The following is a 16,933-nucleotide window of genomic DNA, read 5'->3' as shown; positions in this document are numbered from 1 at the left end:
TTCAGCACGCGTACGCTTGAACTTAAGTTCCTCCTCCGACTGACAACTGGTTGCGCGGCACGGTTGTTACTATCACGCTGTTACATCTGAGCCTCTCCCAGGCCGGTTTTGTAGCCACGCTTGAACACGTGATCTTCAAGCAGCAGTCAATTAATTGGTGCAGGGCTTACTCTGCGGCGTACCCATCCTCAAGAGAACTCGATGATGAAGATGTTCGTTCTGAATGAACGATGAATGATGACTGAATGATGAAGATGTTCGTTCATAAATGCTATCGCATTTAATAATGTCAATGTCTTTCGCAAGCGCCCTAGTTCTCAACGTGATACTTTTGTCATTGGCTTGCAGCTGACTCCTCATTTGAATAGTTGATTGTAAAGCAGGAGTCGAGGGGTACATGTAAATATTTGTGGTTTCAGTTTTGTGCAGCGGAATGTCCTGGTCCTGCTACCGACGATTGCGAAGTTAGTGGAGAGTTTTAGCACATCGGACGCAAAGGCGAAGGCGTACGTAGCATATAGCGTTGGTGGTTTTGCGCACTGCGCGAAGCTCTTTCTCTTATGGGCGTGCGCAGAACTATCAACGCTATCCCTTACGTACGCAAAGGCGAGAGCGTACGAATTATTAAAACTCTTTAGTACAGGACGGTTGTTCGCTGATGTTCGCTGCTACGAACAGAAATACCCTATAAGTCAATAGAACTAGTTAACTGCCATCCCTTCCACACGTGAAACTTCAGTATAAAGCAGTCTCTTTTCGGAGCAGGGAGTCGTTGACGTCGTGACAAGGAAGACCCCGCAGTCGTGGTAGAGCACACTACCACGATATTGTCGTTTGCAGATGCTGGAATTTTATGACAAGATCCCTGACCCTTGCGTGGCTGCATTCTACGCGGATTCCGAAGACTCTACGGGGTTGTGCACACCAGCATTCTCGAGACTGAAGGCTATACGAGCGCGACTTGGTTTGTTATTTTGTTCCTTCCCCAATTTCATTTTAACGTTTCTTTCATTTCAGACGAGTACAGTGTCTCCAATTCAACTATGGGAACCACTCCCTTCACCGGGACAAGTGGTGATGATGGATTGCGTACCTGCACCCTATTCTTACCCTATTTGATTCCTCAGGTGCACCAAGAAGTAAATCCTCCGAAAGTGCTACAGCGACAACGCCATCTGCCAGAAGATTCAGCATGCATCCAACGTCATCCAGAGCAACGAAGGCGAGCATAACTACTACCGGGCATCCCGTGGTATCTAATACAACAGCTGAAGATGAAAGGGCGGTTCCAGGACACACAAGTGTTCCACAGTTTGGAAGTAAGGACATGGACAGAGTGCACGAAAACTGCAAAACAAGATGGCGAGCACGATTACCGTGCGATGTGGCGTCATTTCTTCTCATTCTGCGCTCGTCTATGTTGTAGATACTCTCTTGTGCTTCATGTCACCGCAGTTGGCAGTTTATGTCAAGTTCCCTAAGCTCGTCTGCGATGTCATCATATACGACGCACTCTGCCTCAGGGGCGATGGACACGAAGTAATCGGTGAGTGTGTTTGTGTTATACAAAAGCACAGACTATCTATGAATTGTACTTCATCAGATGCCCAATGGAAGGCCTTCTTAGAAATAAGGAAAATGATCCAGAGTGAACGTGAGAAGTTCGCTGCAAACCTGGACAGCGAGTGTCTTCTTAATGCAACAAACACCGATAAGGATGTGAAAGCTGTGGTCACGGACGCAGCGTCCCTGCTTGTCACTTATAATTTATCTGCTGGAGCCGTGGTCGTCCAGGACAGCCGGCACGAGTCTGTCGTGCCGTATACTATCCTTTTGCAGGTGAGAATAACTAAAATCGTTGTATGCGACCGGAACTCTGTAATACACTTCCTGCACATATTTATTGGTGCTAGAGGGACGGCATCTCTTCTGGGCTCTTAAGAGTTCAGGACATAAGCACGACTCTGCACTGCCCGGTCGTACAGACAGTGTTAACTGTATGGAGGCGTAAGGGGCGCTCATTACTAGAATAGAGCAGTGTTTCCCAAAGTGTGGTCCGCGGACCCCTGGGGGTCCGCGAGAGTGTCCGTGGGGGTCCGCGACCGTCTCTTAGATTTCAGTGAGGATTTTCGTCCCCACAAACACGCGCTCGTACATGCTGCCCGATTTCCAAACACCCAGAACTTCCAAAATTGCTACAAGCATGCTTCAACGGCTAGCTTCTAATTTCTGATAGAAAAGTCCTGCAATGCACGTTTGTCCGCGTCATACACATACAAACAAGAAGAAGAAACCAGTCCGGAATCGTTTCTGAAGCTGTATCGAAAGCACGCAGCAGCTGACGAGGTTGCTGGTTATGCACTGGCTAGCATGGGAAATACAGCGCGTCATATCGTTTTGCTTCGAGTTCGAACTGACTGAGAGTGTTCCTGTGTTTAGCGCATTTTATATTTGGCAGCCTGCGGACCTCTTGCAGAGATGGTGACACTACAGATAATACCTCGCACTGAACGCGGCGTTGGAAGTCAACTTCGCTTCTGTCTAGACAGTCACTTGACCATGTTTATGCTTGCACAAATGTAATTTCCTTCCTTGTTATACCCTGTCGCGCATATTAAACGTGGCCTGCAATGCAGTGTACACAGCGCGTATCCCGGTATATTTGTGTGTGTGTGTGGGGGGGGGGGGGGGGGGGGGTCCGCGAATTGGTTCTCATCGCTTCCGGGGATCCGTCACCGCCAAAAGTTTGGGAAACGCTGGAATAGAGTACGTGACAAACTGGTACAGAAAACGCACACCCGTGAGTAGCTGGTCTCGTTAAGAACGCCCTTCGGTGCCTCGGTTCGGTGCTGGTGTCATCAGTCCATCATGAGTGACATTTCGGGGAGAGGGTGCACATGCCTTGATTTACCAAGGTGTACGTCGTCGGATTCTCTCGGTTCAAACGCAACACATTTATGAAAGCCTAGGTGAAGATTTTTGTATTCGCCACAATTGCAGGTTAGGAACTGTGCGCTATTGGGTGGGACAAAAGTAGGGGTGAGGAGGTGGCTCGAACTCGTAATATCTATATATTCCGTGTATCGTACAAACAAATTCGCACTTCACGATACAGAGAAGTGCAACAGTACAGTGCAACCTTTTGGAGACACCAAATGACCGTTCCCACGTCCTGTAACTCCTGCTTGCGTTCGTGTCTCATCTTCTTGTTGTTTTCCTTTGTTTATGACTCGTTCGCGGTTTGGCATTCATGCGCGATTTTCTTGCCGCGGGTTATGGTTGACGTGACACCGTGTCTGACTCGAGATGTACAGTTGACCGTGACGGCAGCTGTTGAAGTACAACAAGACGGCGCAATGCGCATGTATCTGTGGTGCTAGTATACTTTCGATCTTCCTCCATCACACTTGTATGCCTCTGTATTTCGCTCTCACTTCTCTGTCGCCTTTACAATCACAGCAATACCGGTTCCGAATGAATGAGCTTAACAGAGATGGTACACTTATCTTCGGAGCATCTCCAAACTACCTTGCGAACAACATCGTTTTGAAGGCAATTCTCCAGTAAGTTGCTTACCACATAAAAATTTTTCACTATTGCAAGCCCAGCACTGTCTCTGAACTGAACTGAACTTATTTCTCTGTACCCAGAACTGTGGACATCCTCATCTACGTCGATCATCACACCATCACTAGGGATGAGCCGTGTAGAGTGAGCTACCCGAGCGGCATGTTCTTCGAGAACGAGGTATTATCTGCATTCTGTGGAACATATCAACGAACTGACATTATCGGTTCTTGTATTGTCGATTGTCCTCGATGTTTGTCCTTGTAGAATGACCGCGCCGTGGAAAGCATGCAACAGAACAAGGACAAAATAGTTTGCAAGTCGGTCAACATGGCGGTCTTTCGTTTTGCCATAGAAGGAACGAACGACACATTCGGCTCTCTATGTCGGCAAGAAATCATGGACAGTTATGGGCAGGTAAGGATGAGTTGCTGCACGCTGTTGCGTCTTGGCTGTTAAGCGCGTTTCTCTACGCACAACTATACTACTGCACTAAGGGAGCCATTAATGCACCTGCGTAATAAACAGCTAGGATATAGTGTCCTTTGCAAGGAGCTATACCGAGCTCGTTGACAAGTCCATGGTAGGATGATATAGGACAATAAAAACAGGAAGAAATAGAAAAAAAGCAGTGCGACCTATTAAGGACCTCGAATTGCCCCCTTTGATGACATGATCGCTCGCGCCTTAGGTTTGTCCTTCACCAAGAGTCGGAGCAGAAGACGAGCCTGCCTGGTTTCCCATCCACTACAAGGACAGGTTCAACCTGATCACCTACGAAAGTGAGACGACCCTCCAGGAAAAGGTTAGTCCTCCCATGGCAAACATGGCAACGGTCCTATTCCTCACGTACTGTATCTTCTGCAGATCCTGGCACTGCGGAAGTCAGTGACACGCGCCTGCATCGCTGCCTTCCACGTCGAGTTTGAAGTGCCCACAGGAAAGTGTCCGCACCGCCCTGCCTTTTCCAGGATAAAAGGAATGAGAAACGTCCTGGGTAAGGAACAAACAATAAACGCAATTTATGATCCATGTCGTCTGTTACCCTAATTTTCAGACAATCCTGTAGACTATATTCCTCCGTACGTACCCGGTATGTTGTGCCGAGCGTGTAATATGATGGGGGATTTTAATTTTTTTTCCCCTTTCAGATCACGAGACAGGGACAACCGGTAAAGACTTATTTGTCGATCATTATCTTCTGCGTTCATTACTTTCATGTGTTCAATGAACGCTACTTAGGTACCGTTTCAACGACTTCTGGCTATAGAAGGCTCGCCAATGAACCGAGTGCACAAGGTATATTTTTTCTTTGTAGGTTATGTGATCATGAGCACCGACAATTTATCTCTATTTGCAGCTCGACTCGTCTGCTTCCTTGCTCCACCTGTAAAGACATTGCAGAAATACCCATCGTACCTGTGCGATTATATCGTTTACCAGAGCTTGGGTTACAATATTTCATCAAAACACATGTCCTTGTCAGGTATTTGTTGTATGTCGCTCAGCTGCCGTACATCATCTGACACAACGGGTTGCGCAGACGAAGTATCTTGGACGAGGTTCTTGAAGCTGAAGAAGCCTCTTTCAACAAGGCTGATGGTGTCTATTGATAGTCAGTCCATCGTTAATGTAACAAGAGCAAGCGCCGTCGACATCTTCGTCAATGAAGTACAGGTCTGGCTCCAAAATCACCACATCAGAGGCGTGGGAGTGCTCTTCGATTCACAGGACGATGCTCTTCATGGTTACGAAACATTGAAGGTCAGTGCACAATGCAACGTTGCCTGTACTGCATCTTTCTGCCGGAATCGTAAACTACTTTTGTTTCATTGGGAATCCGTTAGGAACTGACCCTGTGGATCTGTTCAGTAGTAAACCTAAAACTGTACTAAAATTTTGCGTCTTGCGTGCAAATATTCGTGTTCACCCAGCTTCTGCATGTTGCCGAGTGCGCTCAGTTACTAAGATCTCGTCCAAAAATTCACTTTAGTGCTAAGTCTGAAATTACAGTTCATTGCCCTGTAGCAACGTAATGGAGTGCGGAAGGAAAGTGCTGCCTTCCATGTCCGCGAACCAAGTAAAGAAGTAGCAACCTAACTTGGAACAAAGAAGAAAAACGTGTACACAACAAACCTCTAGCATACATAGAGCGTGTAATGCCTAATAGGCGTCGTCTTCACGTAAACTCACACGTTTGTGCATGTATCAGGAGCCACGAAGCCTGGGCAGGCTTAACTGTCCTTGTTTAGAGGGATCCTCATACGCCGAAAATGCAGTACTGCGAACTCTCCTGTATTCCTGCCTTAGTAGTTCACATAAACGATTATCCGCTACCTCAGGTCCTTCGTGAGCGCCTTGACCAATTCCAACATGGGGCATACGTACTTCTCATCGGAGCCTCGGCCGCTCTTCCCGTTCACCTTGTTCAGTAAGTGTTTTGATTTCTCACATCATACGCATACTCGAATGTGGACTTCGTTTAGGTTGGCCCATACTTTTGTGTTCGTGACCAACCACGTTCCGAGCGCAACGTCATGTCAGATCAGCTACCCATCCGTCACCACGCACGTGTCGACACTGGTAAGCCTTGCTTCCTGCTATCCCACTTTCTCAACTGCGACTGTACATTTCAGTCGGAACCATTGCTGCTGGCAAAGAGCCTCAGGGAAGTGGCGGGCAACGTGAGCGTCTGTCTCTCCATCAACCTCGCCATCCTGGTCTTCTGGCAGGAGACAATGGACAGAAGTGTCGGTGCAAAGTGCAAACGAGGCGCAGAGACGGACTTTGCTGAGGTGTGACTTGTAACGTTTTGTGGCTTGTAGTTTTTGGCCTTGTCCCACCCACCCTTATTGGAACGTAGGGGCAGTACGGAGTGGCAGTGTTGAGGGCTAAAGGAACCAGTGAATCGGTAAACCCGTGCGCTTTGTGAGGCGGCAAAGGGGAGAGAAGCGCTTGGTTTAAAACACGTGAGCCTCTAACCCAAATCGTTATCGCCATCGAGAAATGCAGTTTCTAACGCGCGTCAGATTTCACCCCACTTACGTTACTCGTCCATCCCGCCCCATACGTCCACAGTCATGCACCACACAGCTTCTCTCCTTAACAGGTGCATACATAGCATGCTTAACCGAATATTCATAACAGCAATAATAGAGCACTGTGAACGCGCGCATGCAGTGTTATCACGATCGACGGTTGCACGTTTTGGTGGCACCAGCTAACGTCTCGCGCATGTGCGTGCGTGTGCGCTCGCAACTTACACGTGTCATCGAGTTCTCCTCCGCAAAGATCTGTGAACGGATTTCTGAAGACCAGTTCAACCCGCACAAAGGTTTTGCTTTAAAATCTAGTTTCCTGAGAGGACACATGTGTTCAGCCTTCGGGAAGTCATCCACTTCTTGATGTATACGAAGAGAAATGTACAGCGTTGCAGGGCTTACTTCTGAATAGCAACACCAGAAGTCATGATGCGCATAGTTTGCAGCGCTCGCAGTAAAGGGAACATGCTTAGGGATCACACTGCAATTCCACGTGTCGATGGAAGACGGTTTCATACGGTTGCTTAGGATGGGCGCACATCTCCACTGGAGGGGGATAAGCATTACAGTGTACAGTCAAACTCCTTTATAGCGAACACCTTTTTAACGAAAATACCATTACAGCAAATTTTTTTGCGGTCCCGCTGGAGCCCTATAGGTCCAATAATGGACATCCTTTTTAACGAAAATACTAACGAATTTTTTTTGGCTGTCCCCTGAGTTTCGTTGTAAAGGAGTTTGACTGTATTTGAAATGGAGTATGTATCTAGATTAAGTACCGCACGTCTACTACGCAGACACAGGTGATTGCTGTCGGTCGTCAAGAAAATAACCATAGTTCCAACAAACCTGTCTTCTTTGTGCAGCTCTGTAAGCAAGCCGAAGTGAAGATAACCCCAGACAAAGAATGGATGAGCGCCTATCTTCAGACTGATGAAAACAACACGCTATACACATTCGAGACAGGAGACATGTTGGCTACTAAAGTCAGAATACCTACAGTCGTACAACGGGCTGTGTCTTTAACGTTACCCATGTAGGTGTCCTTCTTCAAGTCCTGGTTCCCGGACATCTGCGTGGCCGCCTTTCATACGGAACGAGACGTGTATGAGTATCCGTGTCCTCGTCTGCCCCCTTTCTCGAGGCTTATCAAGATCGGGGATACTCTCTGTACGTCACTCTCATCGCCGCTATTGTCAATTAATTAGCAAGTTCTCTTTCAGACGGTAACCACCCGGAGTCTACGTCTTAATAAAATGTAATCCATACCTGTCGTCTTCCTTGGTGTCGCACTGCGAAGTTATTACCGCACTACTATCTCGGGTTAAACTTCCTAATACTAGAGAGTTGTGTGTCCAAGTAAGATGTCGAGCAGGAGATTTTCGGAACCGTTATTATGACCACCTTCCACACTACTGAGGCATTTTGCGTGAGTGTCCTCGAGAAAGGGCACGAAGAGGTGTCATTGCAGTGCCTGTTCATTACCCGTAAGCGTGTCAATCTATTTGTGTGGCGACGTACGTCATTACGACGTACCATTCAGCGGATGACCCCGCACTGAAGGGTGCAGGGCACAGGGAAGGAATGAGGCTGAAACACTGTTGGGTAATTCCATTTTAAATCGACCAAGGTCCGCCGATGACATTTTTTTATTTCAGTGAAAAAAATTTGGAAACTACCTCCAATGCACGAAAGCAGGTTCCCGGCGCTTCCTACGATCAACCAGTCCACAGATGGACGTGATTTTTTCTTGCGACTTTGCATGTGATGCACTTTCACTTGCTGATGCTACTTCATTCGCGTCACATCCTTTACCGCAGCACACTTAAAGTATGGGAACACTAGTATACCTGAACGCTGAAGAAAAAATGCCAAAGTCAGCCGATATGACAAAAATTGCACATTTTTTTAGCGCTCATAGCTCCTCGACGGCAGGACAGATATCCGTAAATGAACTACGATTTTAATGTACAATCTTTCCTCTATCGTTCAATATATAGAAAACAATTCTAACCCGTTTCGTTGCCGACAGAGATGTCAGTAAAGTAAGGTGAGAGCAGAAAATTGCCGATGTTTGATATGGCATACCCCAGCCCGCTGCAATACTTATTCCAATAATTTTTCAGTTACTGAAAGTGCAAGTAGTTATCAACTACTTGCAGAAATGTAGTGGCAACTACTAGTTAAACTACTAATTCGAGTAGTTAACTACAGTAGTTAAGTTAGTGCAGGCGCAAACTACTTCCGATTTTGCCGCAAGCTTTACGGCACGATTGTGCTTCCGACTTTTACCTTGAGCTACTTGTTTGATAAGAACGGAGGCGCAGAGCAATTGTGCCGTGCCTGTGTACTAAATCTTCACTTTTAATGCTTGTCTAGTGAAGCCTCATTTGCATGAATTTGCATTGAAACCGCATAGGCTGGCTACGTGATCGATCATCGTGGCTAAGCGAAAATATTTTACGGTCCACAGTGGCGCAATCGCCACCCACCACAATATTTGTGCGTGGAACATTGATCTGTGACAAAGGAGCCAGAGTGTAAATCTCGCACATGGTCAGTCGTATGTTTTACGTACCTTTATAGCGGAAGCTTTCACTCCATAGAAAATATTTCCGCAGCAAGCTCTTTCGTTAGCTCATAATATACAAGAGCCAGGCAGTGGATTTTACGACAGTGCGTGAATTAAGCGATGTAGGCACAAGAGTATATTTTAAATATCATTATCACCGCTTGTGATTCATATTTAGGTGTCCAAGAACAATACAAGCGATTGGTGTTGATGGACAACGTTAAGTAGTTATAGATGTAGTTAAAATACATTGCAGTAGTTAAAGAAGTAGTTTTAACTACTCCCCTGAAAAGTATTGAACTACTACTCCATCGCGAAGTAGTAGTTATAAACTACTGTAGAAGTAGTTAGCGACCATCGCTGCTGATCACTATTTCACATGACTGCTTTTCAAGGGATACCAGATTTTCTCGTACATGTAGCAGCCATGAGCACTGTACTCACACCCACACCCTTGGGATTGCTTTACTCCCTGGTCCTCCAACCAGAGGCAGAGAATAGCGTGATTTCGTTCACGTGAACGGGTAGAGTGGCTCCGATTTTCCAAAGATCCCTAACACGTATACGTAGTACAGGTCCCGACAAAAGTTTACGGAACACGCGAGCGGTGTATTTTCTCCTCGGTACGACACCCTAGCGGCAAGCGGAAGCTGGCGAAATCAGGCCAGTTCACTGCCTCAGAGGGGTGGACGACTGTGCTCTTAGCGACACACAGCGGTAGTTTCGGTATGTGAATTGTATTTTACTGTTGTGCTCGCCAAGAACACGTGATTCACCGATTGTTGAGACAGGGAGCTCGCCGCTATCATCGTGATAACAAGGATGAATCATAGTGGCAACACTTTACGGTGTATTGCTTTTATTGGAAAGCCATGATATGTAGACAAGACAAAGAATGGTATCTGGTAAACAGTTGCTTTATTATGGACGAGGCGTGACGAGCTGATAAACAATTGACGCTGGCATTGATAATTGATTGTTTGATAAACAACTGACGTGAGTCACGAGTTGTTGACGAGCACAACAGTTAAGTCCAACTCACTTCGCGGGCACAGTAATCATACCGAAACTACCGCTGTGTGTCGGTAAGAGCGCAGTCGTCCACCCCTCTGAGGCAGTGAACTGCCTCAGTGAACTGCCTCACTGAAGGGCCTGATTTCGCCAGCTTCCGCTTGCCGCTAGGGTGTCGTACCGAGGAGAAAATACACCGCTCGCGTGTTCCGTAAACTTTTGTCGGGACCTGTACATCTAAAGGAAGTAAGACGACAGATATGCGTTACATTTTATTTATTCAATAGTAAGTTCGGTATGTTGCGGTCTGAAAAGAAACGGATTCAGATTAGTTTACAGAAAACGTGGGGTGCATGTGACGTACAGAGCGTGTCTGCAATCTTGATAAGCCTCGAGAAAGGTGGTAGGAGAGGGCAAGGGTGAGCGTATACGTCACGTTCCGTGTGGAAAGCAGCAACGCAGACGTCCGGGAACCACGATTTGAAGAAGGCCACCTGAAAGAGGGCAACCTATCGGCACAGTGTTCGTCAGCGACAGACAGAGGCTTACCTTGGTGGCCAAGAGATCTTCTGTTTCGAACGTGTACAGCGTGTTGTTCTCGTCAGCCTGAAGATAAGCACTCATCCATTCCCTGTCCACTGTTATCTTCACCTCAGCTTGTCTGCACAGCTGCCAAGGAAATATGACATACCGCGACCACAAATCATGCCTCACAATTACGGTATGTTTGCACCACTTCAATGCTGAGCGCTATATCTAGTGCCATAGTCAGTGCTCTATGTGATATGTGCCACACAAAGCCTTCTGCCATCTAGTAACGAGCAGTGGCGTAGCCAGTCCTCCAAGGTAGGGTGGGCTTGATACGACCTCCCCCCCCCCCCCCCGCTGATCCTGTGTGGGACAACAACACACATACTTGTGCACACCGCAAAATGTGGATGATAAAAAAGAACGAAAATAATTGTTTTGGACGTTCACAATACGATTACATGCATAGGCTGTCATGACCAATGAGGTGGTGTCACGAGATTGGAAGTATTTTGAAAAGCTCATACTTTGAAAACCATTCAAGAGTGCTGCTTAGATAGACGCCATGAACTGCAAGAACTTTCGCGATCGTCACACTGATCCCCCCCCCCCGCACACACACACATATATTATTTTCTCCTCGGAGTTGTACGATTTGCGTGGGTCGGGCCGTGGCAGGTAGGGGGGGCTCGAGCCCCCCCTAGCCCCCCCGTGGCTACGCCACTGGTAACGAGCAACTGAAGTAACATGAAGGTGAGTTCGATAACATTTAATGAGCAACTCTAATTGATTTAATTTAACAACCTACGGTAATTGTATTCAAAGCGTACATCCAATAATTCGTACGCAATGGCCTACTTTGTAAGCTGCGTCAACTTGCTACATGAACAAGCAGATAACTGCCAGTGACATGTGCTCCCTCATTTGTTAATTTTTCTCTCCAGCCTTTTCTAAACGCGTGATTGGGAAATCGCTGATACGGAGGTCACTGAACCTGTTAATTAACATAGAGCGACCTCTTCCAATATCATTGTTTTTAAAATAAAACACTGGCGGTGCGATGAATGTTAACATTTATTGCCATGCATACCTCCGCGAAGTCTGTCTCCGCGCCTTGTTTGCACATGGCGCCGACTGTCCTGTCAACCTTCTCCTGCCAGAAGACCAGGACAGCCAGGTTGATGGAGATACAAACGCTCACGTTGGCCGCCACTTTCTTGAGGCTTTTCGCCAGCAGCAGGGTTTCCGACTGAAACGTGCAATCGCAGTTGAGAAAGTGGGATAGCAGGAAGCAAGGCTTACCAGTGTCGACATGTGCGTGGTGACAGACGGGTAGCTGACCTTACAAGAGATGGCGCTCGGAACGTGGTTGGTCACGAACACGAAAGTATGGGCCAACCTGTAAGTCCACATGCAAATGTGCGTACGGGGTTCGGATGTCAAATAACCTACCGAACAAGGTGATCAGGAAGGGCCTCCGCAGCTCCCAGAAGTAGCACGTACGTTCCCTGCTGGAATTGGTCAAGACGCTCGCGAAGGGCCTGCATTGCCGAATTTGTGGAATCGTTAGTTATGTCATCTCAGCTATTGGTCAGCTCAGTAGCCCATGTGTAAGGCAAAATCAACTACTCGAAGAACAGCACAGGGCGTGTTGGACGGGATAAGACGTACCGCGCACATGTAGATGTCAAGCTAGGTCACTTTACCTGGGTCACTGTCGTACTTTCGAGAACCCTGCGGTCACACATATCTTAAAGAATATGGCCACTATACTAAGACACACAATTTTTGTTTTACTGTCCTTCTCAGTTCCTATCTTATTTTGGTGTCACGGCTGTAGCAAAACTATGTTCATCATATGTACAAGAAAGAACTCGTATAGCAGTTTTAGCAGCTTGTCAAAACCTTCTTATACAAGATATTAAACACATCAGTACATTTATATCCTTCCGGATTGCATTTGGAACAGTATCAACGATTATGAAACCGGAGCAGCTAGAACTGACCACATGTACTACTTACTTTCAATGCATTGTAAGCACGCAAAGAATCATCCTGTGAATCGAACAGCGCTGCTACGCCTCCGAACTGATGCTCTTGAAGCCAAGCTGGTACTCTATTCACGAAGCTTTCGATGACACCTACTCTCGTTATATTAATGAGAGACTGACTATCAATAGACACCATGAACCTGGTTGCAGGAGGCTTCTCCAGCTTCAAGAACTCTGCCCAAGACGTTGTATCTGCACATGCCGTTAAGCCACATGTTCAACGTCCAAGCCACGTAACGTGGCAAACCTACCTTGTAAGGAGATGTGCTTGGAGGCAACATCGTATCCAGCGGTCTGATAGATAAGGTAGTCACACGAGTACGAGGGGTAATCCTGCAAGGTCTTCACCGGCGGGGCCACAAAGCAGACGAGACGAGCTGAAATTGCGCAATCGTGTGCTTTTTGCCGCTGCAGACTTTTTAGAAATGTATTCATTTCGTGTTATGTATCAACCTCGGCCAAAGTCTTTGTAGGCCCGACAATGAACATTACACACCTCCAAGAATTTCCGAAAGAAACCACAAAAAATCGTTTCAGGTATTCCAAGAGTAGGTGACACAGAGACCTCTGGCGTCTGTCTTAAGAGCAGCGCCGGTCACGTACCCGGTCTCCGCTCTCCGTCCCACGTTACAAGACTGCCAGTAACGGTGGTGTGGAGGGGGAAATCTACCCTTGAGGAGCAACGTTGCAAGACATGCTTACATATTTATTTATTTAGATACCCTCGGGGCGTTTGCGTTAGAAAGGGGAGTGGTGGTTGAAGTAAATGAAGAACAATGAATGAATGAACAATAACAATGAAGTATAACAATTATATCAGAATAACAATGTTGATTACAATGCAACATAGCCACTAATGACACTTTTGTACTGAGCGATGGGCGAAATTGATGTCAGTGAACCGGGGAGGTGGTTCCAGTCCATGGGGGTACTGTAGAAAGAGGAATCAGCATGAAATTTGGTTGAGCAAGATGGAATGTGTACTGTTTGACGATGGCCAGCGCGATTTCATACGTATGTAGCTGCAAATATCAAGCGAGATCGCAAGTTATCGTTATGATAATATATTTTGTGGAACAGGCACAGACGAAAAATTTTTCATCGCAAGTTATGTTTTATAGAAGTTATACTCGCTGGGCGTTGGTAGTTGCCGAAGATGAAGCGGGCAGTCCTGTTCTGAATGATTCGATGGCCTGAAAAGGAATTGCTGAACTCGGGTCCCAGACCAAAACTGGGTACTCAAGCTTCGGGCGAACGACGGACGTGTATAGGAATAATTTGATGCGCTGAGGTTCCCGATGAAAGGTGCGTCTAACATATCCCAAAGTATGGTTAGCGTTGGTGATAATATGCTCAGTATGTGTTTTCCAAGACACGTCTGATGAGATAAAAACTCCTACTACTAAAAACTACTCCTAGGAAAGAACCGAATCTAGCGTAGTGTTATCAAGAGTGTATAGCTGGCAGTTTCCACGGATTCGTGTTATTCTCATGTGTTTACATTTGTTAATATTGAGCTCCATGCCCCAGGTGTGGCACCATGTTAGTACCCTATTAAGATCAGACTGAAGGAGCTAGCGATCAGATCCCTGTAAGATTTCTTTGTATTGTACACCTCGTACTTCTCTGAACTAGAAAGTTACACGTGATTGCAATGGCGATAAGGTTCTGAAGACGTGGGACCTAGTCCGCAGTGGCAATTTCACACAGCGTCATCATTACCTTCAGTGCCTGGTTCCTTGGCGAGCCTCCTGTGACCCTCAGCGGTAGGAGTTACGGTACCTGAAGTGGTCACAGATCATAATGATTGACAAAAAGAAAAAAAAATATGGAGGTATAAGGCAATGAAATAAATGTTTGGTCTTTCATGTTTGATCCTCACCAGTTGAGCCTTCGTCGAAACCTGGAAGAAAGAATTCTGAATATCCACCACTACGCCTCGCTCATTATAACATACCGGGTATTTCTGGAGGAACATATTCCACGGGATTATCTGAAAGTGAATAATCGCCGTAATTATGTCCCAGCTCTGATTAGTTCGTACTGGTTAGTGAAAACGTACCCAGAGCGTTCCGCATTTGTTTTATTCTGGTGAAGCCAGAACGATGCGGACACAACCCAGTGGGAGCTTCAAACTCGACGTGGAAAGCAGCAACGCAGACACGGTTTACCAGCATGCGTAGCGCTAAGACCTGTGGTGGACAGTGAAGCTAAGCGATGAAACAGTTCACTTGATAGGAGTACTACTAACCTTCTCTTGGAGTGTCATTTCGCTTTCGTACGTGATCAGGTTGAACTTGTCCGTATAGTGGATAGGGTACCAAGTCGGCTCGCCTGGAACTCCCACCCTTGGCGGAGGACATACCTGGGTCATCGGAGGACATCTCATGACACCAAGCGGAACGGTCGTTTGCAATTTAGAACACGTGGTTCTAACACAGTGTATAGTAGGCACTCTAACTGGTTCCTGCATTCTGCTTGTGGCATTTGACGACAAGCATAACTGGCAGAGGGCAAGGTATCGCTCACCCGTGTTATTACATTTCTGCAGCGTTACATTTGAGAAGGAAAATGGTTCCATTTGACTCTACAGCGACTCTCACTCGACATTTGCATGGAGGCATCCTTACCTCGCCGTAACTGTCCATGACCTCCTGACGACATGCAGAGCCAAAAGTGTCGTTGATCGCTGTCAATGCAAAACGGAAGACAGCCATGCTGACCGACTTGCAAACCACTTTGTCTTGATGCTGTTTCATGGTTTCCACGCTGTTGTTATTCTGCAGTTAATCGAGTCAGTTTAAATGCTCCAGGCGGTGAAGTTGCTGCTCTTACCTGATCCTCGAAGAACACGCCGCTTGGGTAGCTCACTCTACACGGCTCATCTTTCACGATCGTGTGATGGTTGGTGTAGACAAGGATGTCCACCAACCTGAGTTGAGTTCACCGCAGAAAGGTCGTTTAGGTAGTTCAGGTAATTCGTTATATGGTAAGTTACTTACGGGAGAATGGCCTCCAAGGCGACCTTGTTGGAAAGGTAGGTTGGAGACGCACCGAAGATAAGAATGCCATCTGCAGCTTCCCGTTCAATGCTGGTCCTGTAGTGCTGCGGTTACAAGACATACCTCGGTTGAGATTTTCGGGGATAGTGCAGTGGGGGCGTCGCTGTTCAGCGAGATGGCATAGACACAGAAGCTCTGCAGACGGTGTACACGGCAAGGAGGGACAATTGGTGATTTGTAAGATACAGAAGAGCTAATCTTTCTGCTTGTTGGTTGAGGATGATAAAAATTCCTGACGATTCCCGATTCCCTTATGATAAATTTCCCGCCTCTTCCCCGTAAATGTATATAAGATGGTGCCTTCTTCAATAAAAATTGTTGGAAGTAGCGCCTTGTTCGTCTCACGCTTTGTCCTTGTCCTTTCAGCCCTTTTAACCAGTTTTTGTAAGATACATTTTCCGAGAGGGCATTGTTGCGAGGGAGTTGCTTTGGATCAAACTTAGACATGATGAAGAAAGAGGACAGGACGGAACTGCCAGACAACCACTTTCTTCAGACATAACAGCGGGAACATTGCGGGGAATTACGTATAGCTGTTGTGCCAGAGTTTTTTAATGGAAGTGATGCTATGCCAGGGGGCTAATTCGACGAGCAGCACAACACGGCCGACACACTGGCCTCTGTAGTCACTTGTGGCGTGAAATACGGTGCCGGAATTGATTCGCAACCAGAATACACAGAAAGGGCCGCCACAGCGACGTCTGTATTCTCTTGTAGCGTGAAATGTGCTGCCGGTATCGACTCGCAGCTTCACTGCAGAACCTAGGAACGCGCGGGCCAGCTTCCAGTAATAATGGGCCGAAGTCCGTACATCAGCAGCATGCATCTCAGGTTTCTACTGGTAACAACAAGACATGCACAACAGGCCACCTGGTTGTGGAAAAAGCATACGAATGAGTCTGGTGCCACCAGGATATGTTCATCGTACGATCTGGACACTCGTACAGTCTCAAGAATAGGCTTCTATATACTGTAGCATATGCTATTCTTGGAATTCTGGTCACGTAAACAGCTCGGCTGCTTAGTGAATGTGTTTCCAGAAGTGACACCGACTTCTCCTTATCGTGGGATATCTACGGACCAGTGGTTCGATCACATTTG

General features: G+C 46.8%; 2 protein-coding genes across 5 annotated transcripts in view; one reads left to right on the top strand and one right to left on the bottom strand.

Annotated features, from left to right (window-relative positions):
* LOC135388198 (uncharacterized) overlaps nt 1-7,876 on the top strand; it is a 113,859-nt gene extending 105,983 nt beyond the window's left edge. For 2 of the 3 annotated variants that reach the window (XM_064617589.1, XM_064617588.1), the window contains exons 105-125: nt 841-964; nt 1,018-1,074; nt 1,128-1,319; nt 1,427-1,546; nt 1,604-1,839; nt 3,460-3,563; nt 3,651-3,747; nt 3,835-3,984; nt 4,259-4,372; nt 4,435-4,564; nt 4,625-4,660; nt 4,719-4,739; nt 4,810-4,866; nt 4,928-5,053; nt 5,111-5,331; nt 5,910-5,998; nt 6,054-6,150; nt 6,204-6,362; nt 7,475-7,594; nt 7,649-7,778; nt 7,832-7,876. In XM_064617589.1, coding sequence (XP_064473659.1) covers nt 841-964; nt 1,018-1,074; nt 1,128-1,319; nt 1,427-1,546; nt 1,604-1,839; nt 3,460-3,563; nt 3,651-3,747; nt 3,835-3,984; nt 4,259-4,372; nt 4,435-4,564; nt 4,625-4,660; nt 4,719-4,739; nt 4,810-4,866; nt 4,928-5,053; nt 5,111-5,331; nt 5,910-5,998; nt 6,054-6,150; nt 6,204-6,362; nt 7,475-7,594; nt 7,649-7,778; nt 7,832-7,860 — 2,409 coding nt within the window. In that variant the 3' untranslated portion in view covers nt 7,861-7,876. Of the gene's footprint in view, nt 1-840; nt 965-1,017; nt 1,075-1,127; nt 1,320-1,426; nt 1,547-1,603; nt 1,840-3,459; nt 3,564-3,650; nt 3,748-3,834; nt 3,985-4,258; nt 4,373-4,434; nt 4,565-4,624; nt 4,661-4,718; nt 4,740-4,809; nt 4,867-4,927; nt 5,054-5,110; nt 5,332-5,909; nt 5,999-6,053; nt 6,151-6,203; nt 6,363-7,474; nt 7,595-7,648; nt 7,779-7,831 lie in introns of those variants that run through there. The other variant, XM_064617590.1, reaches the window with a different exon arrangement.
* Nucleotides 7,877-10,452: 2,576 nt separating this feature from the next.
* LOC135388196 (uncharacterized) overlaps nt 10,453-16,933 on the bottom strand; it is a 141,328-nt gene continuing 134,847 nt past the window's right edge. For both annotated transcript variants that reach the window (XM_064617586.1, XM_064617587.1), the window contains exons 109-124: nt 15,773-15,876; nt 15,606-15,702; nt 15,401-15,550; nt 15,022-15,135; nt 14,833-14,962; nt 14,728-14,763; nt 14,653-14,673; nt 14,493-14,552; nt 13,022-13,147; nt 12,742-12,962; nt 12,172-12,260; nt 12,022-12,118; nt 11,810-11,968; nt 10,741-10,860; nt 10,556-10,685; nt 10,453-10,498 (exon numbers count right to left, since the gene is read on the bottom strand). In XM_064617586.1, the coding sequence (XP_064473656.1) occupies nt 10,464-10,498; nt 10,556-10,685; nt 10,741-10,860; nt 11,810-11,968; nt 12,022-12,118; nt 12,172-12,260; nt 12,742-12,962; nt 13,022-13,147; nt 14,493-14,552; nt 14,653-14,673; nt 14,728-14,763; nt 14,833-14,962; nt 15,022-15,135; nt 15,401-15,550; nt 15,606-15,702; nt 15,773-15,876 (1,689 nt within the window). In that variant the 3' untranslated portion in view covers nt 10,453-10,463. The remainder of the gene's footprint in view (nt 10,499-10,555; nt 10,686-10,740; nt 10,861-11,809; nt 11,969-12,021; nt 12,119-12,171; nt 12,261-12,741; nt 12,963-13,021; nt 13,148-14,492; nt 14,553-14,652; nt 14,674-14,727; nt 14,764-14,832; nt 14,963-15,021; nt 15,136-15,400; nt 15,551-15,605; nt 15,703-15,772; nt 15,877-16,933) is intronic.

The sequence above is a fragment of the Ornithodoros turicata genome, chromosome 3 (genome assembly GCF_037126465.1).
Source record: "Ornithodoros turicata isolate Travis chromosome 3, ASM3712646v1, whole genome shotgun sequence".
NCBI classification, from domain to species: Eukaryota; Metazoa; Arthropoda; class Arachnida; order Ixodida; family Argasidae; genus Ornithodoros; species Ornithodoros turicata.
The sequence above is the reverse complement of the archived record's forward strand: the minus strand, read 5'-3'. Positions and strand labels throughout refer to the sequence as shown.